At 34.8% G+C, this 24465-nt stretch overlaps 1 protein-coding gene and 3 non-coding genes across 4 annotated transcripts; 3 read left to right on the top strand and 1 right to left on the bottom strand.

Moving 5' to 3' along the window:
* Positions 1 to 6649: 6649 nt before the first annotated feature.
* Positions 6650 to 8501, bottom strand: LOC145062011 (uncharacterized). Its single transcript, XM_079009622.1, has one exon. The coding sequence runs from the start codon at positions 7945 to 7947 to the stop codon at positions 6907 to 6909; it is 1041 nt and encodes a 346-aa protein (XP_078865748.1). The 5' UTR covers positions 7948 to 8501; the 3' UTR covers positions 6650 to 6906.
* Positions 8502 to 16389: 7888 nt separating this feature from the next.
* Positions 16390 to 16461, top strand: TRNAC-GCA (transfer RNA cysteine (anticodon GCA)). The gene has a single exon. It is a non-coding gene; the product is annotated as a tRNA-Cys (tRNA).
* Positions 16462 to 18345: 1884 nt separating this feature from the next.
* TRNAC-GCA (transfer RNA cysteine (anticodon GCA)) lies at positions 18346 to 18417 on the top strand. Its single transcript has one exon. It is a non-coding gene; the product is annotated as a tRNA-Cys (tRNA).
* A 3856-nt stretch (positions 18418 to 22273) lies between these two features.
* TRNAC-GCA (transfer RNA cysteine (anticodon GCA)) lies at positions 22274 to 22345 on the top strand. Its single transcript has one exon. It is a non-coding gene; the product is annotated as a tRNA-Cys (tRNA).
* Positions 22346 to 24465: the final 2120 nt, after the last annotated feature.

Below are 24465 nucleotides of genomic sequence, written 5' to 3'. Positions count from 1 at the left end.
GAGTTACAGCCTCGAGTGGCTAATATGTGCTATGTGTGGTATTTTGGGGAACTCACTAAGCTTTGTGCTTACAGTGTTTGGTGTTATTTGTTTCAAGTACTAGTGAGGATCGCGGGAAGGCGCCGGCCTGATCAGTACACACACGGGATTTTTATGTTATGAGATCTTGGGATTTTTATATGCTGCTAATTTGAGATTCAAACAATGATGTTTTTATGAATATTGAATGAATTGTGTTTTGTATAAAATGCGAAAAATTGTTTTGAAATTCACGGTGTTACACTTGATTACCCATTCCCTTTATCCTCACTTTACGTCCCTAAACACGTAACACAAGGGGCCTAGCCTAAAGAATATCATCAGGATGGACACTACTGCTAAGGGGTTTCATCAACCATACATGTCCTAAAGGCAACCATGAGGAGGATGGAGTATAGCGAATGAACACACTTAGTTCATTACACCTACAGGTTGCAGGCCTGCCAGTGTTCCACTCGACTGTCTAGAAAGTCCGTGGTCGTCATCCAAACTCCGCTAGATGACTGGATCTCAAATCACATCGAGGCCTCTCATCACTTTTATTTTATCACACATCACTATCTACCCATGTTTTACCCAATATATTTGTAGATAAAAATACATATACAGTTTAAAATTTGTATAAAACATCAATTCAACAATTATCTCAAATAAACAATCAATATATATATATATATATATATATATATATATATATATATATATATACACATAGCATGTATTTATATAAAATACTACATATCTATGTGTAAGATGAAAGTGACTATACACTAACATGATTTGATGATAATCGGGCAGCAATTCGTTGCTTAAAATGATCGTTTCTAATAAAACTGGGAGTTTTATTGAGAAACTGGGCTCTGCAAAGGTCGGGCTTCGAAACCGAAAAGATAAATTATCCGGGCTTCTCGGGCACTTCGTGGAGTATTCTGGGGCTTATAATCGATATCGGGGCTTTGGGGGATGTTAAAATGAAAGAAATATGGGTTTAGGGGCTAAAAGTGACAAGTTTCCAAAATATATTCGGGAGGTCTCGCACCCTCCTATTTATAGGGGCGAGACTTCTGATCCAAGGGCTGAGAAGAAGCCACGCGTCGCAGATCCGAACCTCGCAGCACCTGCTCGCACGTGGGCTCGCACATGGCTGCGCAGGCGAAGGGCTCACTGTCGCCTCCTGATTGGACCACGGTCTAGTCCGAGGCTTCGGACGTGGCTCCTCCTGCGAGGCTCGGACATGTGATAAAGGGCACGCGTCGAACGCCCATTGGACTTGACTTCGGATGCGAGGACAGACGACACGTCTCGCTAGCTGGCTTCGGTGACTCAGCAAATTCCTGGACACGTGTCGGATGCGAAGCGAGGACACGTGGCCGAAGTCCACGTGTGCGAAATTCCTCGGTTTTGGGGATTTTTCTCGTTTTTCGCACCAAAACTTCTAAAATCCATAACTTTCGCATACAAGCTCCGTTTTTGACGTTCTTTATATGCACGCGTAGGTAAAATTAAGCTCTACAACTTTCATTTAGACTTCGTCGGCTAATTTTGAATTTAATTTTTATATTATTATTTTTAACAGACCGGGACAAGAAATCCGTTAAAAATTCATAACTTCTTCATCCAACATCCGTTTTCGTCAGACTTTTTACCGTTGTGCTACTAATGACGAGACCTTCGATTATCATTTAGGTTGTGTCGGCTAAAAATCACTCGATCTAAAATTCAAGTTTTTAGCTGTCTACTGCTAAGCTGAAACTTCGAAAAATCATAACTTCCTCATACGAAGTCAGATTTGGGTGTTCTTTTTATACATACTCTCGGTTTAACGAACACTACGAGTTTCGTTTGTATCACTAAGGCTAAAAAGTAGTTTATCAAAAACTCACTTTTTACGACATTCAACACTGTGCCGGTTTTGTCGCGAAACTTCGACAAGTCATAACTTCTTCGTTATAACTCAGATTTTGGTATTCTTTATATCCCCATAATCCTTGTTTCAACCACTATAACTTTTTGTAAAGATATCGGGCTTATCTCACACTTTAATTTTGACGGTTATTTTTATTCTTAATTAATTAAACCCTAATAATTAAGCATAAAACACATAATTCACATAATATTCACATAATTCCTTTTCATTTCTTCAAAATGAGTTACAAAGATTAACCTAGACTATAACGTCAATATTAATGCCTATCCTAGAAACACGAGTGTTACATAGTAGGGATCATACTACGGAATTTCATCACTATTTATCAAAGCACTCATACTACTAGTACACACTAATTTCGGTACAAAATATTCGAAGTAGTAATAACAAGGATAAAACTGGAAGCATTAAAGACATATACAAAGAATACATTATCGTTCTAAACAATCATCCTTTCCAAATTGACTTAACATCTATTACAATAAGAAGTTCTAACGTCGTCATTTGACATGGAATGACTTGATCCTCACCATACCAATTTCATGTGCTACGAAGAGACCATTTGCCTTAACCGACATATTAACGAAACCCTTTCAATCTATAACGACAAACCTCTGAATCGTCACGTGCATCTATACTCATAAGTACCTATGTAATAGGTGTTATGCTCTTTCCTAGCCCACAATAGAAATATGAAACAAGAAGCAAAAGACATCAAGGGTATCCCAGAGGTTTATAACCTCCCCGAGGTGTTCCCAGAAGTTGTTTCGGAAATACCACCCATGTGCAAAGTTGAGTTCAGAATCGACTCGACTCTTGGAGCCATTCCCGTAGCCAAATCCCTCATGCCATTTAGCACCAACATAAATACAAAAATTGTCCGGTCGATGGAACGGACTAATAAGTAAGGAAATTATTAGACCGATCCTCTAACCATAGAGAGCACCCGTCTGACTCATAAAGAGAAAGGGCGAATTGCCCATACGATCATTGACTACCAAAATCCAAACAAACCCATCATCAAGGATCAATATCCCCTATTCCGAATCAACAACCTATTCAACCAACTTCAAGGAACAAGCAAAGGTCGGCATACCGCTAGCTCAGAATTCCGTAGTAAGAAATTCCCAAGACAACCTAAGATTTATAAGGCCAAATGCAATGTACGTAACCTTAACCTTCGTGACAATAGTGTTCACCTTACAAGTCTAGAGACACTACCTCTAGGGCATCAAGTACACAATCTTCATTAGACCATTTGAGGTCCTTGCCAGGATCGGTCCGGTGGTTCACAAGTTTCGGTTTCCATAAGAAACTCAGTGACATACATTCCACATTACCTGTGTCCAACCTTAAGAAGTGGTTGTTCGCCGAAACTCTTGTAGTCCCACTCGAAAAAATCACGGTGAACAAGAACCTACACCCCAAAGAGGAACATGTGGGGATCATGGACGGGGAAATCAAAGATACGAAACAAAGTCAGATACCAATAGAGAATGCCCGCTGGAAATGCCAAGTAAGGACCCAAATTCACTTGGAAACACTAAAATCAGATGAAACGGAAATACCCCCAACTTTTCCCTAGGATTACCATGAACACGTTCAAGATGCTAATTTCGGGACGAAATTCCCTCTAATGTGGGGATGATATGACAAACCGAAAGATTTGATCAAGCAAGGTCCAAATCGTAACCCCGTACAAGTGAAGTCACCAGGTAACCTCGTTGCAATAAACTCTTGAAGGCCATAAGGGTATTAGTTGTATAGGTATGTATATAAGTATATATGAATACCTTGGAAATCATATTTGTAACAAGCTTTTGAAAGTAAACAAACTATAACAAGTCAATACAAATCAAATAGTTTTAACATAACATGTATTTATGCAAGGACCTTCAATTCTTGAGTTTTGCGGCCATCATCTTCATAATTTCTATTGCCCAAAACCAAAAATCCATTTCCACTTACTGTGAAACTCCATTTGCTCTCAGGAGGCCAAGTTCCAAGCTTTAAAGAGGCTTATTTCTTCAAGCATTTTTCTTAAGTTTGGTAAGTAAAGTCGAGACTTCTTAGCACCCTTTACATTCTTATGTTTAGTTCACTCTATTTACACACATTAAAATGTGTGAAAACCTTTAGGATAACATTATTCTCAAGGAAGTTCATTAACTCCATTCAAGAGTTTAGGCTTGAAATCTTCACTTCATCACCTTAAGCAACCTACCAAAACCACTCAAGGTAAGTTAATACCCCCACATTTTCAATCTTTTTCATGTTTTTAGGGGGGGAGGGGGGAATACAAGCTAAAATCTATTTACAACATGACTACTTGTTGTTACTTCTTGATGTTGAAGAATAAACCATTATTTGCTCAAGTTAGGATTATCACTACTTTTATACAACATTTGTGATAAAATAGTTTTGATATGCAAAGTTAACCAAAAACATAAATTATATTATGTTACAAATATCATCAAAAAAATATGATTGTAAAACTTCAAGGTTTTGGAAACTTTTCACTAAAATATAGTTTTTCTAGCAAAAATAATTACATTTTAGTCATTTACTATTTTGGTGGGTTTCAACCCAAAGATATCAAGTTTTACTTTCATATTTTGACACTAGACAAGATAACATCTTTATATTTATATAAAAGATTATATAAATAGTCTCAACAAACATACATGATAAACTATAATTTGTATAGTTTGGAGAGTCACAAAACTACACTTTCATTTCAGAGGAACCATTTAGTTTTCAAATGTATAATTATTTTACAAGAAAAATGAGTCATAGTTGATGTAAATCTGTTGATGCTCTTGTGAAACATTCATTCACCGTACCTACCTAGTGTACACCTTAGGTCCTGCATTATAACCAGAGTCTCCTTGAGGGAGAGCGAGGTAGTTGTGTATAGATCTATACGAGATTGACAACCCCACACCTCAGTTGTTCGCTACAGTTAGACCAGCAAGTCTAGGGTGACAAAAGTCTACCAATTCCAACGCCTGAAGAACGTCATTCAAGGCATATCAGTCATATTAAGCATGATTATAATAAATCACATAGGGATTGACAAAACGATATGGTTTATGGAGTAACTTACACTTCATTAGTTTTATAAAAAGATATAACTAAATACTATTGTTCAGTACTACAATACTTATACATTTTTAGTCTTAGGATTTAAGACTACAGATCACATTTAAGAAAATATTGGATTTTCTGGAAACATACATTAATATTTTACAAGGAAAAGATACAAATGAAATACATACATTTATAGTTCGTATTAAATAAAATATTGGATTTTCTAGAAGTATACAAATCATTTTACACGAAAACGTTACAAATCTTTCTCACACAAAAATGCTTATGAACTCACCAAATTAATCGTTAACATTTTTCAAAATCACTTGTATTCTCAGGAAACCAATAAACAGGTACTCAACCCTTTTTTAGGGTCGGTGTCGTCGTTTCATGTTTTCTACTTTTCAAATATTTATATTCAACTTTTGAACAAACAGAGATTTGTAAACAATGTAATACTTGAAATCTAATGTTTGTGTTGCTATGTTTCATTTATATTCAACTGTTATGATACTGTACATGAAGTCATTCCATCTGCCACCAAACGTTTCTGCCGTTTTGGTTTTGGGATGTGACATAAACCTTGAATTGTTTTTCTTTGGTAACATAGATACTTGTATGTTTTCTTTTGATAATATAATATACCGTGAAAAAAACAATCCATTATAACATTGTACTTTCTTTTTTGTTGATTTTTTTTAATCTTTTCTTAGTAAAGATTGGTGTTTTCATAATCAATTTTCATCTTGCTTGCTCACATCACGAGTGGGAAATAGTGACCATCATTGAGATGTTTTTTTTTATTATTATTAGCAATGTATTTTAAGCCATGGTTTAGGGAAGACATTCCGTGGGCCAACGGCCCTAAAAACACTTTTTTCTGTGAGTATGAGTATGACTATTTCTCTTTCCAATGACTTAGACTGACTTATGAAGATCATTTTTATAATTGTTTAAGGTTGAAAATTGGCTTAAAGAACTTTGTTAAGAATTAAGTGAGTGACTAACCTTCTATTTCTTAAGAGGTAAGTTTGACTATTTACTTTTAATGAATCAGTGCTCGATTTTTTTACTTCGACGCTCAATTTTTGATTTTCAGTATTTAGGTAAGAACATCTTCTAGTTTTGTGGGTTTTTTTTTTTTTTTTTTTTTTTTCTGAATTTCAGTATTTACTGATGTTTTAATAACAACATGGTACGACTATAAATTGGTTTCAAGAAGAGTCCAACATAAATGATTGGTTATATTTTTCAATTTTGTTTAAATAATTGCATGTTCCACTTCTCTTCTAGGAATGCATACCATATGGAAGCTATTTTTCTTTTTCTTTTTTGTGTTGTGTAGTGGAAAAGAAAATAACATTGTCTTTTCCTATTTGGTTGCAATTGTAGCACAGAGCCGAGGCAGTTCACAGGGAAACTGGAATGATATATACTTCTAATCTGGGAGTAGAAAACAAGTTTAATATAATAAGTTCAATGTAAGTTAATAAAATTTTCCTGTTTTATCCATTCTTTTGGTGTATCCAACCCCATTTTTGCGGGATTCTTCCCTAATTGATAGTAAATTTGGAAAGGGAAAAACAAGAGATATGTTTGAATATTGAGCATGAGGGAAGTCTTGAAGATATTAATTAGAGCCCCATATATACACTTCTTAACTTCACTATATTAGTTACCAACTTTGCTTCACAAGGATCATATAACATTATTATTACCAAACTTTAACTTTTTTTTTTCTCTATAAAGAAAGAATGCTTCTCCCATCACATACTTTTCTTAATATAAAAAAAAAATCATAATAAATTTGATGATACAACATTAATCCTTAAGAAAGTAAGTTGTCAATTTCATTGAAGGGAACCACAAGAATCTTGATTTTTAGTAGACAATTTCTTGAGAAATTCATAGGTGGTAATCATTGTAGTTGCAGACATCGACATCGAAATCCATCTCGGCCCCAATCCTCTGTAACACGCACTCAATCCACCTTCCGTCATCAATTTCCTCAACGTCGGCCCTATTCCCGGCTTCCCATTACATCCGTCGTCTAAAACTTGAAGTCTCGTTTTAATTGTATCCAAAGGCATCGTAACCAACGCCGAAACCCCACTTGCCACGGCGGCGCTCGCCGCCTGCACCGCCACTACCGCCTTCGAATCCGGCGTAAACCCAACCCCTCCTCCACCACCACCGTTTCCGTCTCTTTTCAAATGATTACCAATCCCATCCCAAATCGAGCGGTGGGCCATGGAGTAAGACGCCCACCACACTGCATTCGACGGCGCGTATGTCAAGATCGAAATCCCAAATCCTCTGTATAACCCTCGAACGCCGTCGTGATGGATGATTTTCCGGAACGCATCAATGCCGCCGGTGTATTTGAAACCAGTCATGGCGGTTGTATTAAGAGATTTACTACCTTGAACCATTAATCTCTGGCTCACGACATCGATTGGGGTCCAAACTAATTGTGCAGCCATGGCTGCGGTTACTCCAGCCGCAGCATTTGCAATCGCCGCCGCTTTGGCCTCTGTAAAACCCATCTTCACCGTCGCACAACCAACGCTGCTCTTTGTCATTTCCAGCGCACCCATGTAAAGAGCTCTTGCCGGAATAGTACCCATTAACGACGTTCCAAATCCTCTATAAAAACCCCTCAAACCATCGTGTCGGAGAATCGAGATCGCCATTTTGAAGCAAGGGGTGTCTTTCACAACCACCTGCTGCCGTGTTTTCAACACCACCGTCGGGTACAACGTACCGGAAACGCCAGAAAACAAGGCGGCGCCGAGGAAGAAAAACTTGGATTTATCGAGCATTTCCCAATCAATGTCAGCTGGGAGATGAATTTCCGTCCTGGAATCATCCTCCGCCACTCCCAAACTCATCTTCGCCACTTTCTCGCACTTCGTCCGATCCCGATTACAATATCACTAAAAATCCTATTCAGTAATTTCTACTATCAACTAAGCTACTAGTCTTCTTAATCAATCAAATCAGATATTCAGCTACTAGAACTAATAAGATCAAACCCCAAACCAGGCCGTTGACCAACACCAAAGAACAAGAACCCGGATCCCAGAATTGGGAGTATGCTATGAAAGTTATCCGTTTGATTATATATCTATGTGGGTTGATTGGATCTACTATCAATAACTTTTTTTTCCGTTTGCGAAGACAGATTTGCGAGCGGACGTGAGTTACCAGAAATGGATTGAACATATCCGGTGGTTGTGGTGGTTGATCGGAGCTCCGATGTTTGAGATTCTGACGGGGATCATCGGAAAAGGATGCATAGAAAGATCTAACTGAGTAGTGAAGAAAGGAGAGAGAAAAAGATTAGCGAAATGGATTAGATTGGATTGAGATGAGGAATATATTATAACAGAAAATAGCGGAGGAGATAGTGGGTAGGGGAAGGAGGCGTCAATGGATTCTCAGGACCTGGATTTTCCGGATCAGGTGCATATCGACACGTGTCAGTTAACATGTCTGGGGCACTCGGATTGGTAACGTGCTAATCCACTTGCGATGCACACGTGTCGGTTGAATTTCCGAGGACGGTTTAGTCAGATGCGGTCTTGTATTCGATCTGGCCGGTTGACGGTTGCCCTTGGTATAGGGAGTAAAGAGGCATATTTGCATTCCGATCCTTGTCGTTTTGTTATTTTCAATAAGCCTACTTTAACTTAGAATATTTTAATATTTTCTATAATGCCAAAATCAAATATAAATTTGACGTTTAGGTCGTCCACATGCCATAATGTATCGAATTTATTAGATTTAATGAATTTTTATATAAAAGTTTTATTTTCATATATTAAAATATATCGAATTTTATGAATTTTAGTTCAATGATATTTAAAAGTTTAGCGAGTTTTTTCTTCGTTTAGTAGTTCAATGAGCATTAAAAACCCAACATATTGAATTTAACATCTTACTAAGGTTGAGTTTAATATTTTGAATAGTAAATAGTCATTACAAGTTACTGAAAGATTTCATTAAATCAATCATTATGGATACATTTAGTTCTATATATCGATAGATATAGTTTCATAATCATATAAATTTTCAGAAATTATGACTATGCATCGCTAGATATAGTTTTAGTCATGTAAATTTTTAGAATTATGAATTTTGGATTGGAAATGGAGATAACAATACAAACAATGGTAAAACAACGCCTTGTTGTAGCTTAAATAAGTAGGGGGACTTTTCTTGTATATTTACAAAAAGTAAATTTGTAACTGGAGTGAAGTTGGAGGGGTAAACTGAAAATACGGGAGACCGCAAGTTGTGTGTTAACCAGTGGGCTATATTAAGATATCTTGTGGGTACCATGTATGTTGTTTTCCATTGATCTTGTCGAAACAAAAAATATATATATAAACAAAAAAGTGCAGCACGTCGTTTTTATAAATGTGATATATGGTTTATCGGCTTTTAAAAAGAAATAAATGCACAACACTAACAAATTTTAAATCTTTATTTTCAGATATTAGATCATGGCAAGGGAGTTCAAAAAATTATGTAACTTAATAAATGGTGTTTATGGGGACGAAATCCAGGATTCGTTGGATGGTTGATGGTAACGAAAACAAATTCTTTCATGGGCACATTAACTGTAAAAATAGGAAGATGATAAATGGTCGTTGGACCTCTAAGTGAATTAAAAATAAAAGCACACAAGTTGTTTCGTGACAAATTTCAACATTCCAGAATTTCTAGACCAAAGTTGATCGGTCCTTGTTTCCGTTCGATTTCCATGATGGAGACCATTGGCCTTGAAGCCCCTTTCTCTGATGATGAAGTCAAATACGCTGTTTAGTTGTACGGTAACAAGTGGGCCCTCAAACCAGATGGATTTACTTTCAAATTTATTAAAGTTACGTCTGAAACTTAATATCAAGAGATGTTTTGAACTTTGTTAGACATTTCGAGGAGGTTGGCAATTTTGTAAGAGGGAGTAGTTCCTCCATCATCACTCTAGTTCCTAAGTGTAAGGATCCCATCACTCTTGGTGACCATCGAGCAATAAATCTCAATGAGTGTGTTTATAAAATTGTCTTTAAAATCCTTACAAATAGACTAAAAGAGGTCATGGGTAACATAGTGGATGAGGTCCAATATGCATATCTCGAAATCTGGAAGGGCACAATATTGGTGACGACCCATTGATCATTAATGAAGTATGCTTATGGGCTAAAAAGGTTTAAAAAAAGATTTTGCTACCAAATGGTATGGTGAGGAGACTCACCTCGAATGCAGAAGCTCCTCGGAAGAAATCTTTAGCTGCTTGCCTCACCAGCTTCCCGAACTATCAATACCAGAACTAGATAAAATCTTAGTTAATACGCCAAAACCCGCAAGTTTGGCCCAATGTCAAACTTGGTCAAAAGTTAACAGTCAATGGAAGTCAAAGTCAACAAGTCAAACTTCAGGCTGAGTACGCCCATTGTACTCAGCTCGTACGCATGTCGTACTTACCAATCAAAATCTGGACCCCATATGAGTATGCACAACGTACTCGAAGGTACGCCCGACGTACCCAACCAAATGGCACTTTTCCATTAAGTGTTTAATCTCTTAAGTCCTTTCATCCAACACTCATATCTAGTCCCACAACATCATTCTAAGTCATAAAGTTTCCACCTTTATGACTTTCCATATCTAGAAAAGGTCCAAAAGCTAAAACCTTAACTTATTAATCCATTAAGATATCATGACACTCTCATGGAAGGTATAGAAGGATCAAGATTACATTTTATTGGATCCTAAAAGCTCCATAACGGATAAAGTTTCCAACTTTATCCATTAGAATGGTCCAAACCACCAAGATCTAGCCTTTAAGCTTCAAATGGGACCAAAAGTGCATCTTTTTCAACTTAATCCATTAAGTCTATGTCTCCAACCTTCAGATCTGAATCACAATGATGTTTAGATGGATAAAGTTTCCAAATTTATCCATAACAAGGTCACAAACTTTCAAGATCTAAACTTTATGCACTAAAATGACCAAAAGCTTATAACATCCAAAACTAGCTAGATCTAATAAATGCATCATCAAAATTCTAACTTTATACCACTAGAAGATAGATCAAGGTGAAAAAAGTCTAGATCTACAAGCTCCAATGCAACCAACACTTCTACAAGAAGTTCCTTATTCTCCGAGGTGCACAATGCATACTCCAAACCACTCAAAATCACCTTCTTTTAGCTCAAAAGGCTCATCTATGGTTAGAGTTTCATGAAAGCGGTGTTGGAGGGGTGGATGCTGAGAATGGAGTAGGTTTGGGGAGTTAAGGAACTTAAATAGGGCTTAAACCACGAAAATAGGGTTTGGGCATTGATTGCGTATGCCCAACATACTCTTGGTACGCCCAGTGTACTCAAGATTCCATTAGTACGCCCAACGTACACCTTTTTGTACGCTCAGCGTACTCAGCTTGGCCCAAAACTACCCAAAGTTGAAATAGTCATAACTTCTTTGTTCTAACTTCATTTTCGACGTTCTTTATGTCCACGGAAAGGTATTGAGGAGCTCTACAAGCCTATCTAATTATTTTTTTACTTAAAACACATCGAACTAAAATCCATAATTCATAAAAGAAGTCTGAAACACTACATTCCCATTTTACCCTTTGACTCCAAAGTGCAAACCGACCTATTGGGTCACATATCTACATTACCTACATATAAATGGGCCTAAATCTTACCTTTTTAAGGGCCCTAATACTCATGATGACCTCTCCTTGGGCCACTGCCTCGAATTAGGAATCGATTCGGAAAAAGGTGTTACAACTCTTTGTTGGATTAGATGTCTAAGCCCATAACTATTATTGGTATGTACTCGACCCGAGAGTAGCATGGTCCATTTGGGTTGCATAACACCAGGACAATTTGTTAGGATGGACTCTTGAGAAAATGTTATATATGATTTATTAATATATTATAAGTTCTAATATATTAATATGAAATCATATATTTTAATTAGTATTGATCAAGAATTAATTTGGAATTAATTTAGTGATCAAAAGAGACTAATTAAATCTATGGGGACTAATTATGGTAATTAGTTATATTTATATGTGTTGGGCTTATGATCCATGTTGGACCAAGTTTATGTATGGACGCATAAAGAGTTAGGCCACATGAACTATGAATCATAGAAACCATGGGTATGGATTTGGGTTATACCCATGACCCTTGAAATCCTACATATAAATACATACTCCATAGGCGAAAAAACGCCTACACCTTAACTAGCCTTTTCCTTTGGATTTGGGTTATACCCATGACCCTTGAAATCCTACATATAAATACATACTCCATAGGCTAAAAAACGCCTACATATTACGCAGATCTAGTATGTGTGTTTCCGCTTTATCTCCTATTCCTTGTTTGGTTGTGGACTTGGAGCGGAGTCGCACATCTGACCGTCTTACTAATCCTAATCATATACGACTTGTATACACGAGGTAATGATAGATGGGTCGAGTATGAAATCCTATGATGAACACTGGGGCAAAAATTGTCAGGTCTATGAGTGGGTATTCTGCAAATCAGAGGAACGCAACCCCAGTAGTACGACTAAGAAAGCTAATTTCGGGACGAAATTCCATCTAACGGGGGGATGATGTGACAAACTGAAAATATTTGCCTTGTAAAGCACAACCAGTCAACTTAACTGAGGGTCAGACTCATTTTTGCTACCATTTAGCCTTTTTTAGAGTCCGTTTAAAGGTTCAAAACTCCATACATTCGAGCATTGAGCATAGAAATGGATCGCGTAAACTCCTAGCACCAAAATCGAGCCTTACACTCCAACATAAGGAGTGTACGGCCACACACCTCCCTCCTGGCAGCATACTCACGTGTATAAGTGTAGATCTCAGCCTCCTTTAATCCCTTTTCACACTCCCAAGCCTAGAACTCGATTTCTCTCTCTCAACTATCATCCGATTTTCAGCTTAGATCTTCAAGAATGTAAGTGTTCTTCCTTTGATTTGTTGTTAATCTTCTTAAACTAGTTACATTCTTTGATTTCATCCATTTGAAATCATGTTTTGGCTCGAATCCTTCATATCCTTTGTTCCATTTCAGCTTAATGGCCCTCTGGTTGCCTTTTAGACTCTCAAAATCCCAGCTCTGTGATTTATATTCATTGAAACTGAACTAAGTTTAAAATATATATTTAGGTTAATTTTTGACTTAATTTATAGGTTTCAGCATTGCCACGGCGTGGTAAAAGACTTGCCACGTCTTGGAAACCGAAATCCTTAATGTACACGACAACATAGAGCAGAACGGGATTTTTTTCAATTTTTTGATCCACCACATCATGGTAATGCCTTTGCCACGACGTGGGAACTAGAATTCGTATTTTGGCATGAACATGAAAGTCGATTGAAATTTTTTCTTGTTTTCAAAGCATCTTGAATCTCCTTAATAGAAGTTAAGAGTCATTAAATATATCCAAAACACTGGAGAGAGGTCTATCAGCCCAATTATAATTTAACAAGTATTGCTTGTCTGCTTTTACCGTCTTTTCTCCTTTTCAGCTCCATTCTCCTCATTTTGCATCATAGTTCTGCTTTTAACTATAGTTTAAAATTTCAAGGTATATTAAGTATCATATATCCTAAAATATAACATTTTTCTTCAAATATATTAAGATAATGACCTAAAATATATAGCTAAACATGACCATATCATTAGTCGACAATCTTTCCTCTGTCAGAATGCTCCCTAGTCTGATACACCATAAGAGAATGTTTTAGTTGATAGGAACCCAATTATCCCACCTATTCTCCACCCTTCCCCCAACACATGACAATCCATATGAAGCACGCTTATAGGACACCAAAAACTTATCTGACACATCAAGCAATGTAGGGACATAATTTCAAGTTAAATATTGTTAGATTGTTACAACAATACATATCACAATATTTCCCAACACTTATTACATCAACTTGTTTTCACGATACTAAAAGATGATGTATATGTCTTTATCCTTTCCGTTATGTCATTTCTATCAAACAAACATAACTCTACCTGTAATATGTGATATTTCTATACTCGTTAGTTGTCAACCAGAATCTTAAGATATGGTCAACTAACTAAATAGTTGTAGAAACACCATCATAATGGGAAGAAATTTAACATAACTGAGTTGAATTCAATGGTTTTTAGAAGGTCATTTCTTTTAAGGTTTGTCACAAATTTTTAAGTAGGTTAGTAACATGCCAAATAAGTAATATTTTTTTTATAAAAACATTTTCAAAGCGCCCCAGCTTGATCTATCAATAACTTTAAGTCTTCTCTTTCTTTTTGAATGTTGAATATTAATATAAATCAATGCTTCAAATAACCATCAAAATGATTCCATAGCTCAGTGGCAGAGCAATTGACTTCAGATCAAGAGGTCACTGGTTCGAACCCAGTTGGGCCTTTGTTTGAATTTTATTATTATACTTTTCTCATATCCCAAACCAACCGTCATTTACTGCTTACTGATAATAAAAAAATGTTACATAATCCATTTCAGAACTTATATTATCTCATTAATATAGAAACAGAAACATATACCTTTAATTTATTGATTTTTACTAATCCTAAAAGTAATTAGAATTAAATCATGCACACATTAAAGTTGTTAACTTTATTAAGCGAACCATAGGTTTTGATCCAACACTAGTAATAATTATTTTACAATAATAAAAGAACTATGATTTAAGAAAACATAATTAGCTTGACCTTCTAATCACATTAACCCAACAATAGGTAGTAAAGTACTGATATTTAAGACATATAGATCTTCAATCGAACATGACATGATAAATGAACTAAGAATAAACAATCGAAATAAAATTTTGATCCATAATCTCATTAATAATCTATTTAAAACACAAATCAAAAGGTTTTCAGACCTAAATTCATAAAGTAGAAGCAGTACGAACACAATTGGAACGCTAATCGTGATTAGGAAAGCAAACTAAATGATACCCAACATGATTCCGCTATCGAATCCTTCAAATCCTTTGTTCCATTTCATCTTAATGGCCCTCTGGTTGCCTTTTAGACTCTCAAAATCCCAACTCTGAGATTTATATTCATAGAAACTTAACTAGGTTTAAGATATATCTTTAGGGTTAATTTTTGGTTTATTTAATAGGTTTCAGCATCCCCACCGCGTGGTAAAAGACTTGCCACGTCTTGGATACTAGAATCCTTAATGTACACGACAACATAAAGCGAAACGGGCTTTTTCGCAATTTCTTGATCCACCACATCGTGGTAATGCCTTTGCCACGACGTGGGAACTAGAATTCGTTTTTTGGCATGAACATGAAAGTCGATTGAAATTTTTTCTTGTTTTCAGAGCATCTTGAATATCCTTAATAAGGGTCATTAAATATATCCAAAACACTGGAGAGAGGTCTATCAGCCTAATTATAATTTAGCAAGTATTGTTTGTCTGTTTTTGCCGTCTTTTCTCCTTTTCAGCTCCATTCTCCTCATTTTGCATCCTAGTTCTGCTTTTAACTATAGTTTAAAATTTCAAGGTATATTAAGTATCATATATCTTAAAATATAACATTTTTCTTCAAATATATTAAGATAATGACCTAAAATATATAGTTAAACATGACCATATCATTAGTCGACAATCTTTCCTCTGTCAAAAGGCTCCGTAGTCTGATACACCATAAAAGAATTTTTAACTTGATAGGAACCCAATTATCCCACCTATTCTCCACCCTTCCCCCAACATATGAAAATCCATATGAAGCACGCCTATAGAACACCAAAAACTTATCTGAGACATCAAGCAATGTAGGGACATAATTTCAAGTTAAATATTGTTAGATTTTTACAACAATACATATCAAAATATTTCCCAAGACTTGTTACATCAGCTTGTTTTCACGATACTTAGAGACGATTTATATGTCTTTATCCTTTCAGTTATTTCATTTCTATCGAACAAACATAACTCTACATCTAATATGAGATATTTCTCTACTCGTTAGTTATCAAGCATAATCACAAGATATGGTCAACTAACTAAACAGTTGCAGAACACCATCATAATGGGAAAAAATTTAACATAACCGAGTTAAATGCAATGGTTTTTAGAAGGTCATTTCTTTTAAGGTTTTTCACAAAGTTTTATGTAGGTTAGTAACATGCCAAATAAGTAATATTTTTTTATAAAAATCATTTTCAATGCACCGCAGCTTGATCTGTTAACACCTTTAAGTCTTCTTTTTCTTTTCGTATGTTGAATATCAATATAAATCACTGCTTCAAATAACCATAAAAAATGGTCCATAGCTCAGTGGTAGAGCATTTGACTGCAGATCAAGAGGTCACCGGTTCGAACCCGGTTGGGCCCTTTATTTGAATTTTATTTTTATACGCCTCTCATATCCCAAATCAACCGTCATTTGCTGCCTACCGAAACTAAAAATGTTACATAAACCATTTCAGAACTTATATTATCTCACTAATATAGAAATAGAAACATATTCCTTTAATTTATTGATTTTTCGTAATCCTATAGGTAATTAGAATTAAATCATGCTAAGATTGGTCATCTAAAATATGCACACATTAAGGTTGTTAACTTTATTAACCGAACTATAGGTTTTGATCCAACACTAGTCATAATTATTTACAATAATAAAACAACTATGATTTAAGAAAACATAATTAGCTTCATCTTCTAATCACATTGACTCAACAATAGGTAATAAAGTACTGATATTTAAGACATATGGATCTTTAATCAAACATGATACGATAAATGAACTAAGAATAAACAATCGAAATAAAATTTTGATCCATAATCTCCTTAATAATCTATTTAAAACACAAATCAAAAGGTTTTAAGACCTAAATTCATAATGTAAAAGCAGTACGAACACAATTGGAACGCTAATCTTGATTAGGAAAGCAAACTAAATGATACCCAACATGAATATGCTGTCGAATCCTTCAAATTCCATTTCAGCTTAATGGCCCTCCGGTTGACTTTTAGACTCTCAAATTCCCAAAGATTTATATTCATAGAAACTAAACTAAGTTTAAGATATATCTTTTGGGTTAATTTTTGGCTTAATTTATAGGTTTCAGCATCGCCACGGCGTGGTAAAACACTTGCCACGTCTTGGAAACTGGAATCCTTAATGTACACGACAACATAGAGCGAAATGGGCTTTTTCGCAATTTTTTGATCTACCACATCATAGTAATGCCTTTTCCACGACGTGGGAACTAGAATTCGTATTTTGGCATGAACATGAAAGTCGATTGAAATTTTTTCTTGTTTTCAAAGCATCATGAATCTCCTTAACAGAAGTTACGATTCATTAAATATATCCAGAACACTGGAGAGATGTCTATCAGCCCAATTATAATTTAGCAAGTATTGCTTGTTTGCTTTTGACGTCTTTTCCCCTTTTCAGCTCCATTCTCCTCATTTTGCATCCTAGTTCAGCTATTAACTATAGTTTAAAATTTCAAGGCATATTAAGTATCATATATCTTAAAATATAACATTTTTATTTAAATATATTAACATAATGACCTAAAATATATAGTTAAACAGACCATATCATTAGTCGACAATCTTTCCTCTGTCCCTAGTCTGATACACCATAAGAAAATGTTTAACTTGATAGGAACCCAATTATCCTACCTATTCTCCACCCACCCCCAACATATGACAATCCATATGAAGTACACCTATAGGACACCAAAAACTTATCTGACACATCAAGCAATGTAGGGACATAATTTCAAGTTAAATATTGTTAGATTGTTACAACAGTACATATCACAATATTTCCCAAGACTTGTTACATTAACTTCTTTTCCCAATACTTCGAGACGATTTATATGACTTTATCCTTTCAGTTATGTCATTTCTATCAAACAAACATAAATCAACCTATAATATGTGATATTTCTCTACTCATTACTTATCAACCATAATTAGAAGATACGGTCAACTAACTAATTAATTGTAGAAACACCATCATAATGAGAAAAAATTTAACATAACCGAGTTGAATTCAATGGTTTTTAGATGGTCATTTCTTTTAAGGTTTGTCACAAATTTTTATGTAGGTTAGTAACATGCCAAATAAGTAATATTTTTTTTTTATAAAAATCATTTTCAAAGCGCCCCGACTTGATCTATCAATGCTTTAAGTCTTCTTTTTCTTTTTGAATGTTGAATATTAATATAAATCAATGCTTTAAATAACCATCAAAATGGGTCCATAGCTCAGTGGTAGAGCATTTGACTGCAGATCAAGAGGTCATCGGTTCGAACCCGGTTGGGCCCTTTGTTTGAATTTTATTTTTATACGCCTCTCATATCCCAAAGCAACCGTCATTTGCTGCCTACCGAAACTAAAAATGTTACATAAACCATTTCAGAACTTATATTATCTCATTAATATAGAAATAGAAACATATTCCTTTAATTTATTGATTTTTACTAATCCTAAAGGTAATTAGAATTAAATCATGTTAAGATTGGTCATCTAAAATATGCACACATTAAAGTTGTTAACTTTTATTAAACGAACCATAGGTTTTGATCCAACACTAGTCACAATTATTTTACAATAATAAAACAACTATGATTTAAGAAAACATAATTAGCTTGATCTTCTAATCACATTGACTCAACAAGAGGTAATAAAGTACTGATATTTAAGATATCTGGATCTTCAATCAAACCTAACACGAGAAATGAACTAAGAATAAACAATCAAAATAAAGTTTTTATCCATAACCTCATGAATAATCTATTTAAAACACTAATAAAAAGGTTTTAATACCTAAATTCATAAAGTAAAAGTTGTACGAACACAATTGGAATGCTAATCATGATTAGGAAAGCAAACTAAATCATACCCGACATGTATCTGCTATCGAATCTTTCAAATCCTTTGTTCCATTTCAGATTAATGACCTTCTGATTGCCTTTTAGACTCTCAAAATCCCAGCTCTGAGATTTATATTCATAGAAACTGAACGAAGTTTACGATATTTCTTTAGGGTTAATTTTTGGCTTAATTTATAGGTTTCAGCATCGCCACGGCGTGGTAAAAGACTTGCCACGTCTTGGAAACTGGAATCCTTAATGTACACGACAACATAGAGCGAAACGGGCTTTTTCACAATTTTTTGATCCACCACATCATGGTAATGCATTTGCCACGACGTGGGAACTAGAATTCGTATTTTGGCATGAACATGAAAGTCGATTGAAATTTTTTCTTGTTTTCAAAGCATCACGAATCTCCTTAATATAAGTTAAGAGTCATTAAATATATCCAAAGCACTGGAGAGATGTCTATCAGCCCAATTATAATTTACCAAGTATTGCTTGTTTGATTTTGCCGTCTTTTCTCCTTTTCAGCTCCATACTCCTTATTTTGCATCCTAGTTCAGCTATTAACTATAGTTTAAAATTTCAAGGCATATTAATTGTCATATATCTTAAAATATAACATTTTAATTCAAATATATTAAGATGACGACCTAAAATATATAGTTAAACATGACCATACCATTAGTCGACAATCTTTCCTCTGTCCCTAGTCTGATACACCATAAGAAAAAGTTTAGCTTGATCGGAATCCAATTATCCCACCTATTCTCCACCCTTCCCGCAACATATGACAATCCATATGAAGCATGCCTATAGGACACCAAAAACTTATCTGATACATCAAGCAATGTAGGGACATAATTTCAAGTTAAATATTGTTAGATTTTTACAACAGTACATATCACAATATTTCCTAAGACTTGTTACATCAACTTGTTTTCACAATACTTCGAGACTATTTATATGTCTTTATCCTTTCAGATTTGTCATTTCTATCAAACAAACATAAATCTACCTATAATATGTGATATTTCTCTACTCGTTAGTCATCAACCATAATCACAAGATATAGTCAACTAAATAAATAGTTGTGGAAACACCATCATAATGGGAAAAAAATTTAACATAACTGTGTTGAATTCAACGGTTTTTAGCTGGTTATTTCTTTTAAGGTTTGTCACAAATTTTTATGTAGGTTAGTAACATGCCAAATAAGTAATATTTTTTTTTTATGAAAATCATTTTCAAAGCGCCCCAGCTTGATCTATCAACACCTTTAAGTCTTCTTTTTCTTTTCAAATGTTGAATATTAATACAAATCAATGCTTCAAATAACCATCAAAATGGTTCCATAGCTTAGTGGTGGAGTATTTCACTGCAGATCAAGAGGTCACCGGTTCGAACCCGGTTGGCCCTTTGTTTGAATTTTATTATTATACGTCTCACATATCCCAAATCAACCGTCGTTTACTACTTAACGAAACTAAAAATATTACATAATCCATTTCAGAACTTATATTATCTCATTAATATAGAAATAGAAACATATTCCTTTAATTTATTGATTTTTACTAATCCTAAAGGTAATTAGAATTAAATCATGCACACATTAAAGTTGTTAACTTTATTAACCGAACCATAGGTTTTGATTCAGCACTAGTCATAATTATTTTACAATAATATAAGAACTATGATTTAAGAAAACATAATTAGCTTGATCTTCTAATCACATTAACTCAACAATAGGTAGTAAAGTATTGATATTTATGACATATAGATCTTCAATCAAACATGACACAATAAATGAACTAAGAATAAACAATCGAAATAAAATTTTGATCCATAATCTCATTAATAATCTATTTAAAACACAAATCAAAAGGTTTTCAGACCTAAATTCATAAAGTAAAAGCAGTACGAACACAATTTGAACGCTAATCATGATTAGGAAAGCAAACTAAATGATACCCAACATGAATCTGCTATCGAATCCTTCAAATGCTTTGCTCCATTTCATCTTAATGGCCCTCTGGTTGCCTTTTAGACTCTCAAAATCATAAATCTGAGATTTATATTCATAAAAACTTAACTAGGTTTAAGATATATCTTTAAGGTTAATTTTTGGCTTAATTTATAGGTTTCAGCATTGCCACGGCGTGGTAAAAGACTTGCCACGTCTTGGATACTAGAATCCTTAATGTACACGACAACATAGAGCGAAACGGGCTTTTTTGCAATTTTTTGATCCACCACATCATGGTAATGCCTTTGCCACGACGTGGGAACTAGAATTTGTATTTTGGCATGAACATGAAAGTCGATTGAAATTTTTTCTTGTTTTCAAAGCATCTTGAATCTCCTTAATAGAAGTTAAGAGTCATTAAATATATCCAAAACACTAGAGAGAGGTCTATCAGCCCAATTATAATTTAGCAAGTATTGCTTGTCTACTGTTTGCCGTCTTTTCTCCTTTTCAGCTCCATTCTCCTCATTTTGCATCCTAGTTCTGCTTTTAACTATAGTTTAAAATTTCAAGGTATATTAAGTATCATATATCCTAAAATATAACATTTTTCTTCAAATATATTAAGATAATGACCTAAAATATATAGCTAAACATGACCATATCATTAGTCGACAATCTTTCCTCTGTCAGAATGCTCCCTAGTCTGATACACCATAAGAGAATGTTTTAGTTGATAGGAACCCAATTATCCCACCTATTCTCCACCCTTCCCCCAACACATGACAATCCATATGAAGCACGCTTATAGGACACCAAAAACTTATCTGACACATCAAGCAATGTAGGGACATAATTTCAAGTTAAATATTGTTAGATTGTTACAACAATACATATCACAATATTTCCCAACACTTGTTACATCAACTTGTTTTCACGATACTATGAGACGATTTATATGTCTTTATCCTTTGTGTTATCTCATTTCTATCAAACAAACATTACTCTACCTATAATATGTGATATTTCTCTACTCGTTAATTATCAACCATAATTAGAAGATACGGTCAACTAACTAATTAATTGTAGAAACACCATCATAATGAGAAAAAATTTAACATAACCGAGTTGAATTCAATGGTTTTTAGATGGTAATTTCTTTTAAGGTTTGTCACAAATTTTTATGTAGGTTAGTAACATGCCAAATAAGTAATATTTTTTTTATAAAAATCATTTTCAATGCGCCCCAGCTTGATCTATCAACACCTTTAAGTATTGTTTTTCTATTCGAATGTTGAATATTAATATAAATCAATGCTTCAATAACCATCAAAAAGGGTCCATAACTCAGTGGTAGAGCATTTGACTGCATATCAAGAGGTCATCGGTTCGAACCCGGTTGGGCCCTTTGTTTGAATTTTATTTTTATACGCCTCTCGTATCCCAAATCAACTGTCGTTTGCTGCCTACTGAAACTAAAAATGTTACATAAACCATTTCATCAATTATATTATCTCATTAATATAGAAATAGAAACTTATTCCTTGAATATATTGATTTTTACTAACCCTAAAGGTAATTAGAAATAAATCATGCTAAGATTGGTCATCTAAAATATGCAAACATTAAGGTTGTTAAATTTATTAACCGAACCATAGGTTTTGATCCAACACTAGTCATAATTCTTTTACAATAATAAAACAACTATGATTTAAGTAAACATAATTAGCTTGATCTTCTAATCACATTGACTCGACAATAGGTAATAAAGTACTAATATTTAAGACATATGGATCTTCAATCAAACATGACACGATAAGTGAACTAAGAATAAACAATCGAAATAAAATTTTGATCCGTAATCTCATTAATAATCTATTTAAAGCACAAATCAAAAGGTTTTAAGACCTAAATTCATATTGTAAAAGCAGTACGAACACAATTGGAACGCTAATCCTGATTAGGAAAGCAAACTAAATGATACCCGACATGTATCTGCTATCGAATCCTTCAAATACTTTGTTTCATTTCAGCTTAATGGCCCTCTAGGTTGCATTTTAGACTCTCAAAATCCCAGCTCTAAGATTTATATTCATAGAAACTGAACTAAGTTTAAGATATATCTTTAGGGTTAATTTTTGGCTTAATTTATAGGTTTCAACATCGTCACGGCGTGGTAAAAGACTTGCCACGTCTTGGAAACTAGAATCCTTAATGTACACAACAACATAGAGCAAAACGTGTGACACCCCGAAATTTCTCACTTATACATTCTTCATTTTTATCAAAGTTAGCCTCGTTTTGCTATTTTATAATGAAGTTTTGGGTCTATAGGAGTGCTTGAGACTTAGTATAATCAAGATATGAGACGTAGAATGGGTTAGTAAGTGTGTAGCATCACAAAATCGGGCCAAACACACCAAGCAAGGTGTGTGCGGCCGCACACCCAATCCCAGACGCACACTCTCCCATTTAAATACTACACTTATCATTTTTGAACACTTTTTCACTCCTTCAAGGCTAGATCACGTTTTCTCTCAAGTATCATCCAAAGTTTCACTCCAATCTTCAAACTAGTGAGTGATTCATCCTTTGTTTAGTTAATATGTGACCTTAACTAGCCTTTTCCTTTGGTTTGATCCATGAAAACATCCATTTTTAGTTATATTTATATGTGTTGGAAACTGGAATCCTTAATGTACACGACAACATAGAGCAAAACGTGTGACAACCCGAAATTTCTCACTTATACATTCTTCATTTTTATCAAAGTTAGCCTCGTTTTGCTATTTTATAATGAAGTTTTGGGTCTATAGGAGTGCTTGAGACTTAGTATAATCAAGATATGAGACGTAGAATGGGTTAGTAAGTGTGTAGCATCACAAAATCGGGCCAAACACACCAAGAAAGGTGTGTACGGCCGTCCTCGAAATCATTCACTACCATCCCTAACATACCAGGCAACCTGAGCAACACGACCACAATCCCGTAAATACCACAGCCTTCCCAAGGCAACCAAAACCAACCCTAACAGACCTTTCCAAACCCAAAGAGAAAGAATCCTTAATCCATTACAGAGGATCACATCTACCCTTCCAAGACCTGAAATCTACATCGGTCTGACTCCTCGACAGACCACCGCCGCTGAACCATTACTGTGCCAATTCCTTATCGAATAACAGACCAAACAAAACACTTCCAAGCCTGATTATCTTGATGTGACCAATGGAAACAAAGTCACTGACCATAAACAGTTGTAGGACACTAATGTTTCATAGAAGGCTCAGATAATCCTTTAAGTAGAAGATTCATCCCAGGGCTACGCAACATGGTGAAATCACTTACTCTGAGATAATTTAATCCAAACTTCAAGTAACTTAGCATTTCCCGAACAACAAGCTACTCGACACACACGAATCCACAAATCATTACTTTTTCCTGAAACATCATGTTGCCTCTTATCTACTTTCCAAATGACTCGAGACCTCCCTGGTCCTCACTTATCCAACTATCTGGAATATCGGATTC

The sequence above is a fragment of the Lactuca serriola genome, chromosome 7 (genome assembly GCF_051521515.1).
Source record: "Lactuca serriola cultivar US96UC23 chromosome 7, Lser_US96UC23_V15, whole genome shotgun sequence".
Taxonomy (NCBI): domain Eukaryota; kingdom Viridiplantae; phylum Streptophyta; class Magnoliopsida; order Asterales; family Asteraceae; genus Lactuca; species Lactuca serriola.
Note: the sequence above shows the minus strand (reverse complement) of the source record. Positions and strands in the feature narration are given on the sequence as shown.

What these genes read in the sequence shown, in the direction of transcription:
- LOC145062011 (XM_079009622.1), bottom strand. Translation starts at nt 7,947, where the DNA reads ATGAGTTTGGGAGTGGCGGAGGATGATTCCAGGACGGAAATTCATCTC.